The sequence below is a fragment of the Erpetoichthys calabaricus genome, chromosome 3 (assembly GCF_900747795.2).
Source record: "Erpetoichthys calabaricus chromosome 3, fErpCal1.3, whole genome shotgun sequence".
Lineage (NCBI taxonomy): Eukaryota > Metazoa > Chordata > Cladistia > Polypteriformes > Polypteridae > Erpetoichthys > Erpetoichthys calabaricus.
This window is the reverse complement of record NC_041396.2, coordinates 244,911,778-244,936,644: the sequence shown is the minus strand read 5'-3', so window position 1 is coordinate 244,936,644 and position 24,867 is coordinate 244,911,778. Positions and strand designations below refer to the sequence as shown.

Genomic DNA, 24,867 nt, shown 5'->3' with positions numbered 1-24,867 from the left:
CATTTTTACCAACATTAAGATGTTGTAAAAAGGAACAACCCATTTCTTTACAGTGTTCCAGCAGCTTTTCAAACAATGCACTGTGGCAACTCATTTTTTGCCAACCAGTGCATGGATCTTAAAGCTCCCACAAAGGCATCTCTCTGTAAGTTATTTAACACAGATACAGATCTTTGAATTTGACCGATTCCAGTTTGCTCTAGTACACGCTTTCCTAAAAGGTCAGCAGAAGACTGAATGTGCGTTTTATTTTTTTCATGGTCCAGCAAGCTTTTTCTTTTCGAATTCTTGTGCATGGCACATTTACCCAAGGCAACTCCCTCCTTGAGGGGTGTTTGTTTGAATATTTCATGCACAATGAGCACCACATACCATTTTCTTTGACCATTAGCCAATCAAAATATTTAAATTATTGTTTGTTTATGCCAGATAAGCAGTGCTTAGATTTATCAATTGGCAGAGTGTGTGCTGAAGAGATTTCCCCTGATGGACCAGCCTCGGCAATGTCTTTGTCTGAAATTGCCACATCAGGAGTTGACGCCGCACCTTCATTAGTTTGTGGCGTCACTTTTCTGAAATAACTGAGCAGTGTTGTTTTCTGAACACTTTTTTTTGCTCATGTTGGTAAAACATTTGGAAAAAATTAAAAGTAACTATGAATAAGACTTTTAAGTGGTAAAGTGAAAGCCTGTTGGATATTCAATGCACACTTGCACTACGGTAGGGCAAGATATGAACAAAAAAGAAATGGCAGATGGGTCACTTTAACAAAACCCTCAGCAATTCAGTGACCAATTCTTTCGCTCAGGACATAGTGTGTGCTGCAAGGGTTTCTGCACACTTTTTGCAATATGGACGCAGGTCCAAATATGAGCAAATATAATAACGGCAGATGGGGTCACTTTAACAAAACCCTCAGTATAAGCAAATATAAAAACGGCAGAGAGAGTCACTTTAACAGGAACCACAGTGAGTGCTACAAGGATTTTTGCACACAGAACACACCTAATGCTTAAACAACAAGGGCCATATCCTCGATTTAGTTATTACTGACCTCCAGGTACTTGATCTGGGTGTTTCTGATCACAAAATTGTCTCAATGGATTTACCCACAAATTCACTATACTCTAAACCACAGCGCTGTATCCGCTTCAGGCACCTGAAAAAAATAATTTTGACTGATTTAAATGCTGACATTAAGAACTTCTCCATTGCTCCCCATCTTTCTTTTGTCAGTGAATTAGTCGATTATTACAACAATGGGCTCCACAACATCCTTGAGACCCATGACCCAGTTAAATCATGAGTGGTCTCTTTTGTAAAATCTGCCCCGTGGTTTACAAGTGAGCTTCGACAGATGAAAGTAGCTGGGCGAGCCCTCGAGTGGTGTTTTGTTGCAACCAGTTTAACAGTCCACAAATTAGCTTATCGGGAACACCAAAAAAACTACTCCAGGGCACTGACTACTGCCACATCTCAATATTATTCAAATTTAATCGACAACAGTCCTGGAAATTCCAAACAACTTTTTTCCGTGATAAATCATTTACTCAATCCTCACACCTACGCCTGTAATAATTTCACAGAGGAGCTGTGCAATAATTTTATTGAATATTTCACCTCTAAAGTGGACATCATCCACACCTCATTGTCTGCCTCCAGCCCTTCATCGCTGGATGTTTCTACATCAAAGCCAATGGGCTGCCTTTCCCAGTTCCTCTGTAGCACAGTTAAAGAAGTTGAGGGCATCATAAAGAGGATGAGGCCATCAACATGTTCATTGGACCCTTTTTCTACTCCTCTGGTAAAAGCTAATAAATCAGATATAAGCTCTCTTATCACACTCTCTTCAGAGTGGCTTAGTCCCACTGGCCTTGAAAACCGCAAAAATTAAACCTCATTTTAAAAAATCCTCTTTAGATCCAGAAGTGATAGCAAACTATCATCCTATCTCCAACCTTCCATTTTTGTCTGAAGTTTTGGAAAAGGTTGTTTTGGTTCAGCTTCAGGATCACCTCAAAAAATTCAATCTGTTTGAAAAATTTCAATCTGGTTTCCAAACTTCTCACAATACAGAGACAGCCCTGGTCAGAGTCACCAATGACCTCCTGATGGCTGCTGACCAGGGCTCTCTTTCACTCCTTATACTCCTGGACATCACAACCTTATTTGATATGGTATGGTAGATCATAATATTATGGGGTCCCACAAGGATCAGTCCTTGGGCCGACCCTCTTTAATATCTATATGCTACCCCTGGGTCACATCATCCGCACGCATGGAGTTTCATTCCATTGCTATGCCGATGATACGCAGCTCTATGTGAGACTGGATTCGACTTCTCTTACACCTCCATCAACTCTTTCCTCTTGCTTGGATGAGATTGAGGCCTGGATGTCCAAAAACTTCCTCAAGCTGAACAGCACCAAAACTAAAGCTCTTTTAATTGGCACCCCCCCCCCCCCCCCCATCAACTTCGTTCCTCTGTAAATTATATTTCCTTTTCTGACCGTACCATTACCCTCTCCCCTTCTGTTACAAATCTGGGTGTTAAGTTAGACTCCCATCTGTCATTTGATACACATGTCCATCACCTTTGTAAAATTGCATTCCTTCATCTCCGAAACATAGCCAAACTCTGTCCCTACCTCTCCCTCTGTGATGCAGAAAAGCTGGTTCATGCCTTTGTCTCATCCAGACTGAACTATTGTAATGCACTCTTCATTGGGATACCCAACAAGAACCTTCAAAAGTTACAACAAATTCAAAATAGTGCTGCTAGAATCCTGATGAGGGTGTGGAAATATGAACACATTTCACAAATCCTTCAATCACTTCATTGGCTCCCTATCCATCTCTGTATAGAATACAAACTCTGTTTACTCACCAGTGTATCCGTGGAAATGCTTCACAATATGTTAAAGAACTCCTTATACTACAATCCACTACAAGAAACCTCTGTTTTACAAATACCTACCACCTTCGCCCCCCTGTGACCAAACTTCATACAATGGGTGACAGCCTTTGCAGCCGCTGCTCCACGGCACTGGAATGCCCTACCAGAGAGCCTAATAACACAGCAGATTGTGGGCTGTTTTAAAAAAACTGCTACAGACTTTTCTATTTAGGAAAGCTTATTAACAAGAATGCTATAATTATTGTTGTTTTATCTCTGTTTTTATCTTGCTTTGCCTTTGTTTAAACTTTTATGTTGCACTTTGAGATTTACTGCTAATGTAAAGTGCCCTATAAATAAAATGCATTATTATTATAATTATTATTATTATTATTATATATTGGTTTGCTATGTACTGAACAAGAAGAGAGCAGCTATACGCTTAGTGCGGTCTGTGTAGTGCTGCTAACACTGAGAACAGAGACGTCACTTCCTGACACCCTTTTTCTGATATCTGACAGGCTGGTTCCACTAGTCTTTTTTTATTTTATCAGTCCTCCTCTCGCCTGCCCACCTCCACATCCTCTTTGCTTGTGAACTGCCACTCCGCTTCCACTATTAGCATGTACAGCCCCCTCTCGCCCGCCCACCTTTCCATATCCCTTGCTACTGTATTAAGCTGCTCTGCCCCCGCTATTACCATGTACAGCCCCCTCTTGAAAGCCCACCTCCCCATACTCTTTGCTTGTGAACTCCGCTCCGCTTCGTCCCCGCTATTAACTTTAGCATTGAGTGATCGGCAACCTCCCATCCCACGCCTCTCCCCTCGCCACTTACGATCCTGCTTCTAAAATATTTGCCCACCTGCCTGCTCATCCTTTGCCATCTCTGCAGATCATTAGATCTACCTGTGCCTGTAAATTTGTGACTGTAATCTCACAATGTCATGCGAGATGACAGCCGGGCGCACAACTAAATTAGCCGGTCGCTCCGAGAACACTATTAAAAAACAATGAGGCAAGTAGTTTCTCTCTTGTTTTAGATCAGCATAAGATATACACTTGGAGTCCCTTAGGATGATGAAAGAGAAACCATAAGAGTATAATATGAATGACAATAGTAAACAAATCTACTTTACATAATCTTATCTTACTTTAAGTGACCACTTTGATTCAATTTGACCAATCTTTGCGAAATGTGACAATGGAGGCTTTCAGTAAACTTAATTCTGTACTACTGCTCTATGCAGAATCCCTGGCTTTTTGGCAAAAATGCAAATTTTTGCTAATTTCTTTGTTTTTAACAAAAGTCACCGATTTCAGATTTCCTTAAATTAAACTTGCATATTCATTGTACAAAGTGTTCTACAAGATATAGGCACAATTTGAGTTTTAATAGTGTACATAGAAAACAAAAGATAGTATTTTGCAGTAATAATCACTAATAAAAAAAAAACAATAAAATGTTCTTAAAATACATTGAAGTAGTGGCTTCATGTTAAGTGCAATAGTATGGAATTTAGTGATGATTGCTCATTGAAATATTTTCTTTCAATGTCTATGTATTTGTTTCTGTCACAGTTAAGAAAAACAACTAGCATTTTTCTTTTGCAACAAATCCTATCTTTAAAATTAGTTATTCTGTAACACAGCCATTAGGTTAATCTTGAGGTATGTTTTATTACAAAGGAAGTGCAGTATGTTAAGTATACTATCTTAAATGTAGCAACAGTAGAATAAAAGTTACAAATATATGGTCTTCAGAGATGACTGTTAATTATATAGTGTCCATACTCTCACAGTGTATGTGTATATATTTGAGGAAATTAAGATTTTGAGATGTGTGCGAGTATAAAAAGAGAAAACAACTCACACTGACACTACTTAGAGTTTATTTCAGGTAACGTAATTTTTAAAACATAAGTGTTATTGGCTTACAAATTATACTTAAATTCCATGATTTTATTTTAGCTGCATCTATCTGTCTTACTTCTTTCACCAAAATGTTTATAAGTTCAGTCTTCTGTCATTACTGATTGTTTTATGCCAGAAGCATTCCTTGTTACATTGGTCTTGCAAACCATAATCTGCTTTCAAACCATATCAGTACACACACACATTTTTTAAATTAATAGGAAGCCATTATGCCTTTCTAAAACCAATATAAAATAAGATTCAAATACCAAGGGACATTAAAGGATATTTTAATAAGTCAATTATTTTTTCAAAAGCAGTTAATTACTTGCTTTGGTTTCTTATTATTCTTTTGCTTGCTGTAATATATTGTGTAATTTGCTTCTATAAAATAAAATGCATACATTTGAATAAGGCAAAAGATAAATCGTGTACAATATTTAAAAATGAAGGAATTGTATTTGTGACTTAAAAAGATATAGTATAGTGGAATACAAATTATGCATTTTCAGTGTGGTTGTATAAAATGTGTTTTTTTTTTATAAACTGGCTTAACTGAGCCCTACTCTGCAAATATAAAAGTAGCTAAAATGTGGTTATTTTTAAACTTGTTGGCTATGCTTTATAAAAGTAAGTGTCTTTCCTTATTGCATTCTAATTTATGATACTGATGAGGTTTATGGTCTTGAAACCTGTGCCAATTCAATTGATATCTATGCAAATAGTGAAAACAGAAGTAGAAACTGAAGGAAGAGGAGATGCTGAAGTAGAAAGCTGATATGAAATGAACAATCTGTATGTGAAGGAAGGGAAGAAATACAGGTATGTGATGCCTGAAGGTAAATGAGCAGAAGGTGTGAAAGGTATGTAAGAGATGCATGTGCTGTTAGTGTGTTGGAAGGGTTCTGTTATTAGTGCATGTGCAGCTAGAAATTAACTTGTAAAGATGTAGAGGGATGCTAGGAATGAGATTGTTAGGAATGTGCATAGTTTAAATTCCAGAAGCTGCCACCCATTCTGATTTTTAAAGAGAATAATTTCCTGCTCTAAGAATTATGGGTTACCCCCCAGTTTGTTAACTATATCCATTGTTAACCATTCTGGCCTTGCCCCATATCAAGCACTGTGGAAAGTGGAGAAAGGTTTGAGGTGTATTCAGCCAAACTATCCATGTTTGGATGAGGTATTTTACTAATATACATTCAATTTATGCAAGCCAGTTTATGTCACTGCAGGGCAGACTGACATCATTCACTCTTATGGCTGGAACACAAGTCCATCTCTTGAGAAGCCAAGGCCAGACACTTTTAATGTCAGGTAAAAAATCATAATTTCTATGACAAGGCCCCTGTTCGGAATGTAGCCTCTGCACCTTGTCTGATATGATGACCAATCACAGACCATGTAACACTCAGAGATAGCTCTTAGAGACACCATTTGGACACCCATGTTCAAAGAGCCATAATTCAATCAGTGGCAACCTTCATGAACAAAACATTTCACCAGTTGTCAAACAAAAGGATGGGCTTATGTGTACCAAAGAAATAAATAGCATGATGTCCACTCCTGCCTTTAAAAAATCCCTTGCACACCCCAACTCATTGCTTTCTCTATCAAGCCTTATTGCTTGGCCTGGCCATATCTTCTGTAAAGCATGTACCCTGCAGCTTACGGCTTAGCCATAACAAAGGCTAGAGCAATCCCTAGTACTGTACTTGAAAAGGTAACCAGTGTTAGACTGGAAAAATCAAAGGCTGTCTGAAAATGGAGTTAGGTGAGGGGTGCCATTAGTCCAGACTTTGCTAAGCACCAAAGCAGAGGAAGACTATGTAGAGCCACGTGTTCACCTTGCTAACGATGGGTACTCACTGATCACCAGCTGAGCAAGTAGGCATAACTTTACTAGCATCTATATATATAAAAGACCACGTTGCCCAACCAAGGAGGACGGACGCACGCACGCACGACAGAGCCCTGCCCACCAACTCTAACCCTCCTCCTGCATCCACCCTCGCTCTCGAGGCATGAGCAGGCAGTGCACATGGGGTACGCATGACAGAGCCCTACCCGCCAACTCTAATTCTCCTTCCGCGTCATGGGATACGCACGACAGAGCCCTGCCTGCCAACTGTAACCCTCCTCCCGCGACCACCGTTGCTCTCGAGGCATGCACACTGCCTGCTCATGTGCCCGCCCCCAACTCCTCACCAAACACATCCTGAGTCGCTTTGGTCTGTGCTACAGTCCACATGCACCTCTGAGCCACGTTGACTGTTCATTTTCCTAACATGGCCACCGCTTCACATGTATTTCATGGAAACAACTCTTCTTTCAAGGTTATACAAATTCCTGCATCAGGTAACTGTTTCTTTCTATCAGTCGGATATTTCTGGAAAAATGTCATCGGCGAAACTGTTGCTCTCGAACTTCGCAACATGGCTGTAACCTTTCTTTGCCAACATTGCAATAACTTCAGCGACGTGCTGTCCGTTGTTCTTAGTCACAGAAGCATAGTCATACAGTCTGCTCAACAATACGCTGACTACATGAATACTTCCAGAGTTTATGGTGGCGAGGCAGAAATTGTGGTGATGTCCCAAATACTTCCAGTTACTATCACCATTCACTTCCGAGAACGTCCTTCATTCCCCGAAGAATTTCTTAGCAGTCTTACTCCCACTGGCATGCCTCCGCATAAACTCAAAATTAAAATTGGTTCAGTTGTCATGCTTCTCAGAAACCTCATGCCAGCAACAAGTCTCTGTAATGGCACTAGACTGACTGTTACCAGCATTCACCCAAATGTACTGGAGTGTAAAACTATTGCAGCTGCTACCTCACAAACTGTCCTTATTTTTCCGGATTTCCCTGACCCCATCAGATTCAAATTTGCCTTTTACTTTTACACGCAGACAATTTCCTGTTAGATTAGCCTTTGCAATGACAATTAATAAGGCACAGGGCCAAACTTTCAAAAAGATATGCCTGTATCTGCCAAAACCAGTTTTCAGTCACGGACAATTGTATGTTGCTATCTTCAGAGTTCCATCTTTTCATTCACTCACAGTCGTATCCTCAAACCCACCCCATTTGGACAACTGTGTCTTTCAGGAAGTGTTCACCCATCAATAAATAATTATGATGCGTATACTACGCCGCGGGTCGGCTAGTACAAGATAAATAGAAAAGTCACATTCTCAAAATTCAGTGCTTTTGAACTGAAGACAAGATTCCTGATCAATGAACGAGTGGGAGATTCAAAAGCACTAAATTATGGGAAGGCTTCTTTCCTGTTTATCTTGTATGCTAAGTTTTCTGGAAGTAAGTACAGGGACATTCACTCAAAAGAGGCCCCGAATATTCTGTAATAACTCTAACTAGGACAAAGCAATCTGAATGAAACAATGTGCAATGTCCTTCTCATTATATGGAGCTTTGAACAAGCCAGAGCGATCCACAACCCCTGCGCCGGAGCGATGAGGTAGGCGCTGGACAACCATCACAATGTTTAACCTCGGTTTACAAAATCTAGGTGTATACCACCCGTACCCTTTCACTCAGTCACTCGACTTCTCATCAGGATGGTGGTGTACAGTATTGAGCAGTGCATTCATGGTGTGATCCTATTGGCTCACTAATTCGTTTAAGCAATATCAGAATCAACTGGATGATCGTGAGTTAACGGAAGGTTACTTCCAGCAAGACGGAGCAACATGTCTCACCTCGGCAAGGAGCAGAAATTGAGTCCTTCTTCAGCAACAGGGTAATTTCAAAGGGGCTTTGGCCACTACGGTCACCGGATCTGACACCACCAGACTTCTTCCTTTGAGGTATGCTCAAAGGAAAAGTCTATCAGAACAAACCTCGTACTGTGGAAGATTTGACGGAAAACATCCAACGTGAAATTGCCTCTATTTCCCTCAAGACGTTTGCTGATACGCTCAGGAACGTGGAACACTACTTTGAAATGTGTTCTTCAGAAAATGGAAACCACTTACAGCATCACATGTAATACAACTGATTACACATACGTCAAGGTATATAGCAGATTTTTTTGGTTCAGATTGCTTCATCCTAGTGGGAGTTACAACAGAATATTCAGGGCTTCTTTCAAGTGAATCTCCCTGTATTAATAATAATTTAGCAAAAATACTGTGCATGCATTATGCAATTTTGTGCTTACGAAATGGATAAGGGACATGTGAATTATGTAAGACAAGTTACTTTAGAAAGTATTTATTTTTTACATGAACGTTTTTCACATTTTTGCCATTGTCTAGCATTGGCCATTATTGGGGCCTGTCAGTTTGAATCTTTGCCATATACTTTCTCCACAAAAACATGCGATATAAAAATTTTTATCAGCCACTATTACAAAATACATGGGATAAGTAATATTAAAAAAGATTTTTTGGTGGAGTACTGCTTTAATTTCCCTGATAAACTTACAGGGAAGTATATATAAATATATTTGTGTATATATGAAGTCAGTTTATTTAATCAGCAAGAGTGAAAGGGAAGGTCTACAGGACGGTAGTGAGACCAGCTATGTTTTATGGGTTGGGGATGGTGGCACTGACCAGAAAGCAGGAGACAGAGCTGGAGGTGGCAAAGTTAAAGATGCTAAGATTTGCATTGGGTGTGACAAGGATGGATAGGATTAGAAATGAGTACATTAGAGGGTCAGCTCAAGTTGGACGGTTGGGAGACAAAGTCAGAGAGGCAAGATTGCGTTGGTTTGGACATGTGCAGAGGAGAGATGCTGGGTATATTGGGAGAAGGATGCTAAGGATAGAGCTGCCAGGGAAGAGGAAAAGAGGAAGGCCTAAGCGAAGGTTTATGGATGTGGTGAGAGAGGACATGCAGGTGATGGGTGTAACAGAGCAAGATGCAGAGGACAGAAAGATATGGAAAAAGATTAACCACTGTGACAACCCCTAACGGGAGCAGCCGAAAGAAGAAGAAGAAGAAGATGAAGTCAGTTTATTTATCTCCAATCCTCTAGAAAAAGAAGTTTGCTCATTTCAGTATGAAAAATAAAGTGCGACCTATTGGTTTGTGGATCATATCAAACTTTTGAAACAGGTCATGATTGTGGTTAAGATAGTGATAGTGTTAGAGAAAAAACTCAAAGCTGGTGCTTGGAGAAAGAACAACTAATGTGATCCTTGATGTCTGACAGATAAAAGAAAAACATCAGGCAAAGGGACATATGTTATGCTATGTAATTATAGATTTGTAAAAGGCATTTGACAAGGTGACATAAGAGGTGGTGAGATGGCTATTGAAAAATGGTCAGTACTCTGCATTCATGTAATGCACAAACACAATAAGTTGTCAAGGCAGCAAGCGAAGGCCGCACTTGGTAGTTGTTCTGAGTCTGGTGACCAGAGGGGTGCAGAAGGATTGTCACAGGAGCTTTTGTTTGCTGATTTCATATTGGCTACAAAAGTGAATCAGAAATTTAAGAGAATATATTGAAATTGCATGCCAGTTTTGAAGTCAAAGCCCTCAAACTAAATGCAGAAAGGGTCAGAGGCAAAGGAGAATCAGGCAGTAAGGAGGTGGGGTAGGGGCATGGCAGTGCAGCATGTGTGATAAAACAATGTGTTATGGATGAAAGGGTGTGTGGAAACAATTCTTGGAGCTGTATTTAACGAAAGCATTGGACCAGATTATTTTATTATTTCCCTGCATTCATCTGATAGACCATTCAATTAATTTCACTGATTGATCCAATTTTTTGTGACATTCCTCTTGGATTTGTAATGCCAGGCCTATCAGGAAACTTTTTATTAGTGGCTTGTTACTGTGACTGATACAGTTTTGCTCAAAACAATTTGACCACATTATTTTTTCATGTCATTTAATTATTGATCTGTAAATGGTAATAATTTTAGTAATATTCAAAATATACTTGTTATTTGTCTAGTTAACTGAAGTATTTTTTTTTAATTTTCTCTCCATATCCATTATGTGAATGACATGATTTTAAGTAAGCATTATTTGATATATTTAGCGGGCAAGAGAGAAAATTTCATACAGAAGTGTGTTCTTGTGAAGATTCCTTATCGATCTTTTAGATGAGATCTGTTATTTGTAGCATTCTCCTTGTGTATTGCTTTCTCTAATTTTTGTATTATGATATTATTTTACCTGTCTTGAGAGATTGCCAATGAAATTCAGATGAAAGTATAAAAATTAATTGAAAAAGCCCATCTATGAAGACATGCATTTAATTAAGATAGTCAACATCTGCAAATATGAGTGGATTGAAACATTAAGAGCTTTGTTGCAAAGGTAACTGCTTATTCCATTTTAAGTTAAGTAGACTGCACTGGCTTCATAAGTGCATGATAGCAGGGATGACATCACATTATCAATAAAAAAATATTCACTCTGTGATTGTTTGTGGTTAACTACAACAGAAAAAGGAAAAATGCATTTATTGTAGATGAAATACAAAATGCTCATATATTTTAGATGGCATAATAAGTTGCCATTCAATTAATGCTAACCCAAATAGAGTAGATGTGGTAGATTATTAAAGATGAGCATTCAACTACTGGGTTAAGACCATAATCCAGATCACCCCTTTTAAATAACCTTGTTAGAGAGAGAGGAAAAAATGGATACATGGTCCAAAAATGTATGATATTTAATTTGTAGGTTGGCCTGTATTATTTGAGAGTTCTGCCTATACTTTTGTAGCACCTCCTTAGATCAGGATTCCCCCAAGAGAATAACTTGGGGTACTGACTTTTGTTTCAACAGTTATTCTGCATATTTCAGATAACAAAATTTCCACTCTAAAAGACTGGTAACATCTGTCTCACTGATGTCTTCATTTTTAAACAATTTCTTCCATTATGCTCAAAAGAGCCTCCTGTAAAAATAATGTCAGGTTTAACAAAAGTTAGTTAATATACTATTTCATCATATTATTTTACATCATTATTTAATCTTTTGACATTTCTAGGGTATAATCTCAGTAAACCAACAGTATATTGTGTTTAATTATAGGAGTGTAATAGTATAGATAAACACAAACAACTCTCCACACAACCCTACTTCAGCAATATTGCCAAATAAAGCAGACAAAAACTAATATGGGTATGTGGTCTTAAACATGCTCTACAGCTATTTATTTAATATGAGTGATGAATAAAAAGGAGGAAGTGAAATCCAGTTGTAAATTTTGTCCTTATTTGCACCTTCCCAAACCTTAACATTTCAAAAAAGGAAGTTATTTTTTTTGTAAACATTCAGTGAATAAGCCGTGTTGTACTTTTATTCAAACCTCTAGAGTCTTTGCCAAGAGCTGGAGTCTAAATTCTATGATGGGACATTTATCTGGGAAAATGTAAAACAACATGATGCTGCAAGTTTATTAAAACTCTTCATCCGTGAACTGCCTTATCCTCTCCTGACAGTTGAATACCTCAACGCTTTCTTATCAGTGCAAAGTAAGTTATTTAGATATATACATTTGCTCTTTATCCCAACACTTGTGTTAAATTTAAATAAAAAACAATTCATCTTCTTATTGCTTACATAACAGGGCATAGGCATTCATCAGATTTTTCAGGTTTTAAAATACTCTTGTATAGTGTTTTCTAGTAGCACAGCGTAATGCTTCTACAAATTTGTTTGCATGCAAAAAGGTCACATACTGCATATTACTGAATTCCAAAAATTAATTGATTGAGGGAGATATGGTTGAGGAATATTAAGCAAATGTACAGTCATGGCCAAATGTTTTGAGAATGACACAAGTATTGGGGTTTCACAAAGTTTGCTGCTTGAGTTTTTTTAGATCTTTTAGTCAGATGTTTCTATGGTATACTGAAGTATAATTACAAGCATTTCATAAGTTTCAAAGGCTTTTATTGACAATTACATTAAGCTTATGCAAAGAGTCGATATTTGCAGTGTTGGCACTTCTTTTTCAAGACCTCTGCAATTCTCCCTAGCATGCTGTTGATCAACTTCTGGGGCAAATCCTGACTGATGGCAGCCCATTCTTGCATAATCAATGCTTGAGGTTTTTCAGAATTTGAGGGTTTTTATTAGTCCAACCACCTCCTAAGGATTAACACTAGAATTACCAGAGCCTACGAAAAAACTCGTATATCCGGCCCACCTTAAATCGCTTCTTAAATCCGTTCACACCTCTCCGCCAGCATCCTTTGTCCTCTAAATGTGCTGATAAAAGACAAGCTGCCAGCAGCCGGCTATTCCATCCCCCCACCGACTTAGAACGTGAGCGAAGTTTTCCCAGCTCACGCCTTGATTGATTATGTGGGAGTGAAGTGGAGTTTTACAGTGGAAATAAGAGATCATTATTCTAAAGTAATCTGTGTAAACACATTGTTAAAACAGAAACTTTGTCATATTTTAGTAATAAATGTTACAAAATGTAGTAGGCACAAACTATAGAATATATAAAGCCCGAGTTCCAAAGATCAAATAAACACTTTCACAAAAGCTTCAAGAATGATTCAACAGCTTCTGTGGCGTAGCGCGCTAAGATTTGCCTCTTAGCGCAGAGCAGCTTTTCCTTGCCTCACAGACCTGAGTTCGATTCCCTGCTGGGGATGAAGTGTTGCTTTTTTTTTTTTCTTTTCTTTTAAACCTCAAACGGACATAAAATTTATACATTGGTATGCACTGTCAGTTACTGAGATCGTTATATTTTCATGTGGGATGCTCCTTTTCAAATATTTTTTTAGCAATTGAGACTGCAATTAACAGGAACAACTGTCCTTATAACTTATTTTTAAGATCCATAACACACAGACAGACAGAGCACTGCGTAATAGAGAGACAGACAGGCAGAGAAGTCACTAGATATATAAATAAACAGGGAAGCCACGTGTACTGAAACAAAAAAAGAACAACATGTGCGTTGTCCCTGACTCTCTAAGTAAGATCGGGAGAGGGGTGATGTTAGAGCGCCTGCGCTTATTCAGTGCAGCAGGGACAACGCACATGTTGTTCTTTTTTTCTTTCAGTACACGTGGCTTCCCTGTTTATTTATATATCTAGTGACTTCTCTGCCTGTCTGTCTCTCTATTACGCAGTGCTCTGTCTGTCTGTGTGTTATGGATCTTAAAAATAAGTTGTAAGGACAGTTGTTCCTGTTAATTGCAGTCTCAATTGTTAAAAAAATATTTGAAAAGGAGCATCCCACATGAAAATATAACGATCTCAGTAACTGACAGTGCATACCAATGTATAAATTTTATGTCCGTTTGAGGTTTAAAAGAAAAGAAAAAAAAAAAAAAGCAACACTTCATCCCCAGCGGGGAATCGAACTCAGGTCTGTGAGGCAAGGAAAAGCTGTTCTGCGCTAAGAGGCAAATCTTAGCGCGCTACACCACAAAAGCTGTTGAATCATTCTTGAAGCTTTTGTGAAAGTGTTTATTTGATCTTTGGAACTCGGGCTTTATATATTCTATAGTTTGTGCCTACTACATTTTGTAACATTTATTACTAAAATATGACAAAGCTTCTGTTTTAACAATGTGTTTACACAGATTACTTTAGAATAATGATCTCTTATTTCCACTGTAAAACTTCACTTCACTCCCACATAATCAAACAAGGCGTGAGCTGGGAAAACTTCGCTCACGTTCTAAGTCGGTGGGGGGATGGAATAGCCGGCTGCTGGCAGCTTGTCTTTTATCAGCACATTTAGAGGACAAAGGATGCTGGCGGAGAGGTGTGAACGGATTTAAGAAGCGATTTAAGGTGGGCCGGATATACAAGTTTTTTCGTAGGCTCTGGTAATTCTAGTGTTAACCACAAATTCTCAATGGAATTACGGTCTGGGGAGTTTCCTGGCCATGTACCCAAACTTTCAATGTTCTGTTCAAAAAAGCCACTTGGTTATCACTTTTGCCTTATGGCACGGTGCTCCATCATGGTGGAAAAGGCCTAGTTCATCACCAAACTGTTCTTGGATGGTTGGGAGAAGTTGCTCTCTGAGGTTGTTTTGGTACCATTCTTTATTCATGGCTGTGTTCTTAGGTAAAATTGTGAGTGAGCCCACTCCCTTGGCCGAGAAGCAACTGCACACATGAATGGTTTCAGGATGCTTTACTGTTGGCATGACACAGGAATGATGGTAGCACTCACATTTTCTTCTCTGGACAATCTTTTTTCTGGATGCCCCAATCAATCGGAAAGGGGATTCATCAGAGAAAATGACTTTACCCCAGTCCTCAGCAGTCTAATCCCTGTACCTTTTGCAGAATATCAGTCTGTCCCTGATGTTTTGTCTTGGAGAGAAGTTGCTTCTTTGCTGCCCTTCTTGTCACCAGGACATCCTCCAAAAGTCTTTGCCTCACTGTGTGTGCAGATGCACTCACACCTGCCTGTTGCCATTCCTGAGCAAGCTCTGCACTGGTGGTGTCCCGATCCTGAGCCAGGCGGGTGGATAGACAAAAACCCACAAATCCTGACAAACTCCAAGCATTAATTATGCAAGAATGGGCTGCCATCAGTCACGATTTGGCCCAGAAGTTGATTGACAGATTGCCAGGGCTAATTGTTGAGGTCTTGAAAAAGAAGGACCAACACTGCAAATATTGACTCTTTGCATAAGCTTAACATAATTGTCAATCAAACCCTTTGAAACTTATAAAATATTTGTAATTATACTTCAGTATACCATAGAAACATCTGACAAAAAGATCTAAAAACACTGAAACATCAATCTTTGTGATTGTGTCATTCTCAAAACTTTTGGCCACGGCTGTAGAAAATCTGATCTTAACATATATTATGAACTTGGACATTATTGTTTTTTTGCCTTAGTTTGCCACGTTCAGTATATCTTTACAAGTCTCAGCCCTTATGTAAAATTGATAGAAGTATAATAATGGTCCATACAGGGTAGAAATAAATAATAAAAGTGTTTGGACTGTCCTTGTTACAGAATGGACATCAATATTAAATTAAATTATATTTCTTCATTAAATTGGGGCCCCAGGTCTAGTCTGCAGCATTCATGCAGGACCTGCTAAGACCAGAAAAAATATTTTTGGGAATTAACAAAGAAGAAGCTCTCCTTCTCTTTTTCAGGCAATGATATTCTCAGTGAAAAAATGCTCAGTTAAAAAAAAAAAAAAGCTTCCAGCTCCATCTTCTGGTCTCTGATATATATTGCTTAAACCTACAGAATTATGTAGTGCTGCATTGTATTCAGTTTATTGTATATGAGCCTGTTTAATTCACTTGTGCTTCTTTATCAGATGCTTTAAAAGTAGACAGTCTATTTTATGCATATATATTTTAAAAGAATGTATATGTGAAAATACATTTAAAATACATTTTTCCCCTGACTAGAACTTCCCAGAAAGAAGCAGCAGCTTCAATCACTTAATCTTTTGGTGCTTCTTCTTCCAGAGTCGAGCAGAAACACACTAAAGGTACCAACTTACAATAATAAATCAATTTTTCTAAGCATTGTTGAAATTTAGATTAAAATTTTTGGCATCTTATTGTTGTTTTTATTTTTCTTGTATTATGAAGTAGTTTGCAAACTAAAAATTTACTAGCATGTTGCAGAATTTATACTTTAAATGGAAATGATTTAGATAGCAATTATTGTTTTATGTTTCTATGCTAAAACTTTGCTTTTAGTTATTTTTAGTTGTATATGACATCTTCTGTGTTTATATTTTTAAACACACTTTATAAAAATAAGTTAAGGAAGTTGTAGTCATCTTCAGAGGTGCAATGTATATATTTTGGGTAACAAGTTTCATAATAATCACATTGTTTTAGTACCATTGTGCCAATCAATAGTAACATCACCAGTTTTTCTTAAACCATTTCTTATTATTGGGATTTATATCTTCATTATAGTTTTATACATTTACAAGGTCCATCCATCCATCCATCCATCCATTATCCAACCTGCTATATCCTAACTACAGGGTCACGGGGGTCTGCTGGAGCCAATCCCAGCCAACGCAGGGCGCAAGGCAGGAAACAAACCCCAGGCAGAATACAGTAAAATATTTGTTTTCCGTGCTAACCAATATGCAACAAGACACCACTCTCAAATGATACAAACTTAATAATTGGCAAAAAATATTGATGCAGAAAAAATTGTAACAGCTAGGAAAACTAGGTTAAATATAAGCAATTATATATTTAAAAAGCCATACTACCATGCAATGAACTCACAATTAACTGTAAATAAAGTAATTGGTGTTCAGATGTTGTGTGTCTAACTCTTAATAGGGAAGGTGATAATGATGAGTGGGGCTTTAGGACCCGGCACATTGGTCTTCAGCATATTTGCCAATTCTTTAATCTTTCATGAAGTTACTTATTGGTGTGCACCGTAAGCATGCATCAAAATGAAATTCTTTACAAAACTATCACTCCAGAAGATTTTAAGCCCCATAAATATCTGAGTACAGATAAGGAGTCACAGACACTTTGTTTTATTTATTTTCACTATTGAGATCAGACTAATAATGCCTTTACAAAACCACAGGTCTGAGGTTAGAGGGCACAGCTCTTGTGGAACTTGGAAGTGACAGTATGTGGCAGGATCACTCTCAAACCATCAAGGGCTAAAATGCGGATGTAAGAAAGCAAAGACCTTATTTAAATTAAGTTTGCAGAAATTCTATAGTAATAAATGACAATGAATTCAACAATCTCAACAGTTTTTCCCAGAACAGTTCATAATATAACAATTTCACCTTTTGGCCACCACAATATGAAAGTAAATACAATGTGAGTGCAAATCCTATATTCAGTTACTGCATATTTACTACAATAATATGATATAATATCATGTTAAAACCCAGTAATAGTTGCTTAGGAGCATGCTGCCTGAATTTCTTCCAAGTTATAAGCATCTTGTAAGTGAGTACACTTTTATATTGCTTACTATGAGCATAGACCACAAGAATTCTCTCCCCCATCCCCTCTCAGGTAGCTTGCTATTCTTAAAAGGACTACTTGTTGTTGTTGCACTAGCTGGATTTCATTTACAACTATAGCAGACTTGCCATTGTTATAGGTTCCCCTGGGCTCTGAAGCTGCTCTTTTGTATTACGTAGCCCTCCCCTGAAACTGCTGTCCCCAGTAACTCTCCCAAATCCTTGCAACGTGGAAAAAGCTCATTAAAATGCGAGGATGGTCTTTGTTTTCATTGTGGTTGTGTGACCAGTGACAAAAACATATCAGTATTGGTCTTGAATGCTTTTTGATCAAGAGGCACAGCAGGGATGTTAAGTGCTGTGCTGCCAGGCAGTGCAGCAGAGGTGTTTACATTGCATCATATATGGGCAAGTTAACTTCCTTGTGTGGAGCAGCAGATGTACCAATCTGATGGTTGCATTGCCACACACCCAGTCCAAGGTATCTTAGCAGATGGAGAAGCAATGGTGGAGCTGCAGAGATATAGCAGTCTCTCAGCTCTCTTCCTTCCTTTACTGATGCTGCAAACAACATTTCAGATCCTGGATGTCAGCATTGTCACTCTCCCACAACATCTTAGAAGAGTCCATTTTTGGTCTCCATAACTCTCTACGTTTTCCTAAGTCTGACTGAGTGCCAAAGGATTCTAGCCCTTTACATTGCTCTTTTAGGTGTATCACTGACCTTAGAAGGAGGGGTGCAGTGGAGTGTGTACACCTGATGAGCCCAAATAAGGGTGAAACACATGTCGCATACTCTTTGCATTATTTGACAGTAAACTATGTAACATTCTATGATCTGCTTCTCGCAACTGGGAGGGCGTGGTGGATGTTTGCCGACTTGCAGACCAACCACATGCATTACCTGCTAGGTAACCACCCATACAATCAGATTGTGTTTCAGACTATGAATGCGCTATATATATATATATATATATATATATATATATATATATATATATATATATATATATATATATATACATATATATATAATACATACATATATATATAATACATACATATATATATAATACATACATGCACACACACACATACTGTACATACATACATACATACATAGTGGCCTCCAGGGGGCACTCCAGTTTCCCTAACCCAACACACACAGATGTAGACACAAACTGGAAGCACAATAAAGGCTTTATTTGGTGGGAAACTCACCTGTAGTGCACAGTACAGCAAGCACCAATGATACAGTAAATGCAGCGGTTTGTCATCTTCTTCCTCTGTCTTGTCTCTCTTTCTTTCACTGTCATCTTCTTCTGCCTCCACCCCTCCTCAAGCAAGTGTCATCCTCTTGGCAGTGGCAGCAGGCTCTTTTTATGCTGCACCCGGGAACACTTAGCATGATCCGGAAATAGTTCTGGGTGAGGCGGAAGCCCAGTGTAGTAGGTCTTTGCAGCCCCTACAAAGGCCAATGTATTATAAGCACCTATCAAAAAAAAAAAAAAAATCTTGTGTTAATTCTCAAATAGATATAGTATATAAAACACAGATGTGTCAAAGTAAAACTGATTTAATTGAAAGTATAAGCATCAAGTGGACATACATTAAAATTGTGTTAAAACTGTTCAAATACCATCCTCAATTGTGCATCATCATCAACGACTTCATAATTATACTCTGCGCAAGTGTTTTTCGACTGGTGGGCTGTGGAAATAAAAGTGTAGTGTGCCCCTGGGTCCTGTCTTGAGAGAAACACATTCTCTCAGGTGGTCAAGATGGGTCTTAGGAGGATGGGATTACCTAAAAAACCCAACATAAAAGCAGCACCACAATCTCTGTTTTGCAGACATAGCAGTTAGAGTGCATTGTAGTAGCCAGGAGACATGCTGGGGGTCCATCTGCCTGGGTGTGTGTTTGCCAGCGACTCTTGCAGAGCCAAGGATCAGTGGACATTTGAGTACTCTCGAAGTACTGTGTCTGTTATCGCCAATCTTCAAACTAAATTTTTGATGGGGTCTCCAGTAGTCAAGACCCTTCAGACACTTTAGCACATGTATAACGTTTTAACATTTTTGTAGTTGCTAGAATCGTGGTGTGCCTTGGGAATTTTTTGGGTTACAAAATGTGTGCCACCACAGAAAAAAGGTTGGAAAACACTACTGTACACCTTTGCTTATGGTGTGTAAAAAGTTCTCCATAGCAGCTATCTCACCTAAAAACTGACACCTTTCATTGCTTGTATTGTTATGTTTGTTTCTTTGCATAAAATAGCGAAAATACTGCAAACTAGAATAATGTGTAGGGATAATCTTTATACTTCTATTTCGTAGAATTTTGTCATTATATTAGGTCAGTCAGTAATGCAAGCTTCCTTACAGACTAGCGAATTAAACACAGAGGTCAATCAAACAATCAAAAATTTTGCACTTACGTGGTATGACATTGATTTGATCTTACAGAAACATGAAATGAAATAAAAGAACAATTTTTATCTTTACCACTTTTCTCTAGCATTGCACCATGACTGCCATAAACCTACCTGCCACCCCTCTTTCCTCCCACACCCCTGCATCTTATGTCAGTATGTACAAATCAAGAAAATGAACACCAGTATGAGGTGATCATTTTGTATTGTATTGTATTGATGTGACAATATTTTTGACGTGTTAAATTGGCTACACTAATCGCAAAAATGAATGTGTTAACTTTCCCAGGCCTATTATTTATAGCAATCAGCTAAGAAAGGACATTTCAATGTACCCACATTTAGGGGTAACCCTTGATAGAAAATCTAAATAATATTTTACAAATTCAGCAAGAAAATACTTGCATCATTAAACATCATTAAACTGTGTATAATGTTCTCACAAAAGAATAAAATAAACAAAAGGTAACTAGAACTAGAAAATGCTATAAAATGGAAGGAACTTACATAGAACTATAAAGTAACCAGTATTTGATATATAATAAGAAGCATACAGGAATATAGCTATCATTAATACTTGTACAATGAAAGTGGTAGAAATCATTTCAGATAAATATAATTGTAATTACTGTATGCAATCAATACCAGAAATATACAAATAAGTACAAAATAATTCCAAAATGAAAACATTTACCAAAGTCTGTCAATTAAACAATGAGTTAAAAAAATAAAGAGATAAAAATAGAAGTTCCACAAAAATATGGTTATATTAAACATTTAAGTAGTTAAAGGATCACCAAGGATAAATCTTTATAAGGAAACAATTTCAGGGAGAAGACTTGTGCAGATATGACATCTAAAGCAGAAGTTCTAATACTGTATGTATAATATACCAAAGAGTTTTTAAATTAAATAGGATTAAACAGATCAATGCAGGAACTATTATGCAGAAATAAGAACAATGATTATTGGTTAAAACTTAACCTTTACTTACACATACTTTTAAAGATACTAATGAAAGCACCAACATAATTAATTATATAGGTACATTTACATTATAGATACATATGTAATATATATATATATATATATATATATATATATATATATATATATATGTATACTGTATAAGTATATATAATATAGTTGAAAATAGTTTTACTGTCAAATAATGCAAGGAGTACGCGACACGTGTTTCGCTCTAATTCTGGGCTCTTCAGGCGTACACACTCACAGCACTCCCTCTCGGGAATCGAACCTCGGACGTCAGCGCTAGAGGCGAAGCCCCTAACGTTGCGCCACGGCGTGTGGTTCGTTCATTTGACAGCATGTAGATCGGGGTAATTACATTCATGGCATTCATAGTCTGAATCACAATCTGATTGTATGGGTGGTTACCTACCAGGTAATGCTTGTGGTTGGTCAGCAAGTCGGCTAACATCCGCCACGGTGCCGTCTTTCAGTTTTACACATACATATATTGTCACAAAAGACTCCAGACAATCACAAAAGTGATTGGGGCAGCCACCCGTATAATATGATCCTGACTGCAAAAGCTTTGTAGAGAGTGAGTTGTTTACAAGACTGAGTCCAAAACAGAACTAAATATGCGGCGGTAAGATGGCGGTTTTAAGGGCTAGCAGAAGAAATGATGTCATCTATGCCGGAACCGGAAGTGATGTCTTCGGGAACTGGAAGTAGCATCATCTGATGCGCCTGGACTGGAAGTGACATCATCAGAGGCGCCGGAACCTGGCGGGATTTCCCAGGAATGGTCTGTAAGAGACTGAGAGAGAAACGGTCAGCACACTCCACCACCCCCTGGTCTGATGTAGTATTACAGTTACTCGAGCCCTTTAGCTGCCTCCTAATCACACGTGTGTGAGAAGGCCACCGAGAGGTCGTGAGAAAGAGCATCGGTGTTTTAATGGAGAGAGCCCGATGAATAAGTGAATACTTATATGGTTGAAGATCAAGAAACCACCTGGTGAACCGAGGATTCGACTCCCTGTGCAGGGCCACCCACTGTAAGGGTGCATGATCTGTCACAAGAGTGAATTCCCGACCCAAGAGGTAGTACCTCAACTGTGTAATCGCCCATTTAATCGCTCCACTGCCGCATACCTGGTCTCCCGATCCAACAGTTTCCGGCTCAGGTACATAACGGGGTGTTCAAAACCATAGACATTTTGGTTCAGCACGACAAAGAGGCCTGTCTCCGAAGTGTCGGTCTGGAGAATGAAAGGAAGAGAAAAATTAGGAGATTTCAAAATTGGTGCTGACATAAGGGCCTGTTTTAAGTCACTAAATGCAGCCTCCGTCTTATCGTCCCATACCACATTGTTAGGGGCCCTCTTCCTCGTTAAATTAGTCAAGGGCACCGCTGTTTCTGAAAACCGGAGTACAAACTGGCAGTAATACCCGTTACTGTCCAAGAAAGGCTTGGACTTGCTGCTTGGGTCGCAGACGGGGCCATTGTACCATAGCTTCTGTCTTTGAACACTGTGGTTTTACGGCACCCCGACCCACCAGGTAACCCAAATATTTAGCTTCTTTTAATCCAAACAAACATTTCTTTGGATTAATCAGAAGCCCGGCTTTTTCTAGCATCAGCAATACAATACAATACAATACAATTTATTTTTGTATAGCCCAAAATCGCACAAGAAGTGCCGCAATGAGCTTTGACAGCCCCCCAGCCTTGACTCTATAAGAAGACAAGGAAAAACTCCCAAAAAACCCTTGTAGGGAAAAAATGGAAGAAACCTTGGGAAAGGCAGTTCACAAAGAGACCCCTTTCCAAGTAGATTGGGTGTGCAGTGGGTGTCAAAAAGAAGGGGGTCAATACAATACAATACACGGAACAAATCCTCAATACAGTATAAAAATAAAAATATTACAAGTACAGAGCAGAATTTAACAGTAGATGATATCACATAATATGATTTGGATTTGTTTAGAGTCCTGGAGACCTCAGCCATCAAGCTGCCTCCCCCATTTGGCCATACCACAGCTGAACAGCGCTGGGCCAGCCAATCCAATGAAAGGACCCCTCTACCCCATGATTCCTGCAATCTTCCATCATAGGGATGACTTTACCTTAGGCAGGCAAAAACAACTTGGCAGGTTGGCCAAGTGACCTGTGACCTGCTGTACGTGTTCCTTCCATGTTCTGGAGTAGATGACGATGTCATCCAGATAGGCAGCACTGTACACATTATGGGGGCAGAGCACTCTATCCACCAGACGCTGGAAAGTTACAGGTGCCCCATGTAACCCGAATGGAAGGACACAATACTTCCAGTGTCTGCTAAGGGTACTAAACGCAGTCTTGACCTTTGCAGAGTCTGTTAAAGGAATCTTCCAGTACCCCATTATGTCAAGTGTGGTCAAAAATTTTGCTTGTCCAAGCCTCTCAAGAAGGTCGTCCACTTGAGGCTGCGGATAAGTATCAAATTGTGAGACTTGATTAAGCCGATGGAAGTCATTGCAAAACCTCCAAGTCTCATTAGGTTTACTAACCAAGACAATTGGGCTGAACCAGGGACTAACACTTTCCTCTATCACATCTAGTTCCAGCATGCACTTGATTTCAAGTTCCACCTCAACTTTCTTTGCTTCGGGAAGTCGATATGGGCGCTCTCGAACAACAACACCAGGTTCTGTCACAATGTCATACGCAATCAGAGAGGTCCTTCCGGGTTTCTCACTCACAACCTCTGTGACGGACAGGATAGCTGTTTCCAGCTCCCGTCTCTGCCTGGAATTTAGCTCTGGTCCAAAATTAAGGGTGGTGGATTGAGCAAAGAATGAGCGGGGCTGAGGGGAGAAGGTATCTGGATCCCTTTCCTTTCAGGACTTTAGCAAGTTCACATGATAAACCCACTCACTCGGTTGATGATTGGGTTGTTTCACCAAATAATCGACGAGCCCTTTTCTCTCCTTAATTTCATAAGGTCCTTACCAGTGGGCAAGTGATTTGGAATGAGAGGTTGGAACTAAGACTGTGACACAATCCCCCTGTTGGAATTCTTGGAGGGTTGTGCCACGGTCATAATAGTGGACCTGTGCTGCTTACGCTTCCTCCATGTGAGTTTTTAAGATCGGTCAAATTTTCCCAAATCTATCGTGTAATTGTACGGTATAATCTAATATATTTGTAGAAGGAAGAGCCTCTCCTTCCCATCCTTCTTTTAAAATATCCAGTATTCCCCTGGGTGGTCATCCATATAATAATTCAAAAGGTGAGAACTCATTAGAGGCCTGTGGGACCTCCCAAAGGGGGAGGAGCTGATCCCAGTTTCTCCCGTCCCCGCTGACCACCTTGCGAAGCATTTGTTTGAGAGTCTGATTAATCCTCTCAATGAGACCATCGGTTTGAGGATGATACACCGCGGTCTTTAAGTGCTTTATTTTAAGTAACTTGGCCGTCTCCCTGAACGTCTCATATACATATATATATAAAATACACAGTTGAAAGAAATTAAAGTAAAGTGCCATGTCATTCTGACATCTCGGCAACCTTTGTCAATGGTGATGATGTTGATTTGGTCAACAACTTTTTTGAAAGGGTAGGGTAGGTCTTACAATAAGTAACATGTTTCTATGTTCATTTTTGCCAAATATAATCTTAGTGCATACTTGTACTATTATGAACGAAAGCATTATGCAAGGAATTACAAAAATGCATGAGCCAAGTAAGTCTGTATATACTTGAAA

At 38.8% G+C, this 24,867-nt stretch overlaps 1 protein-coding gene across 2 annotated transcripts in view; it reads left to right on the top strand.

Annotated features, from left to right (window-relative positions):
- The window catches only part of arhgap18 (Rho GTPase activating protein 18), a 152,251-nt gene that overhangs the window by 89,401 nt on the left and 37,983 nt on the right, over positions 1-24,867 (top strand). For both annotated transcript variants that reach the window (XM_028797930.2, XM_028797929.2), the window contains exons 9-10: positions 12,116-12,275; positions 16,162-16,244. In XM_028797930.2, the coding sequence (XP_028653763.1) occupies positions 12,116-12,275; positions 16,162-16,244 (243 nt within the window). The remainder of the gene's footprint in view (positions 1-12,115; positions 12,276-16,161; positions 16,245-24,867) is intronic.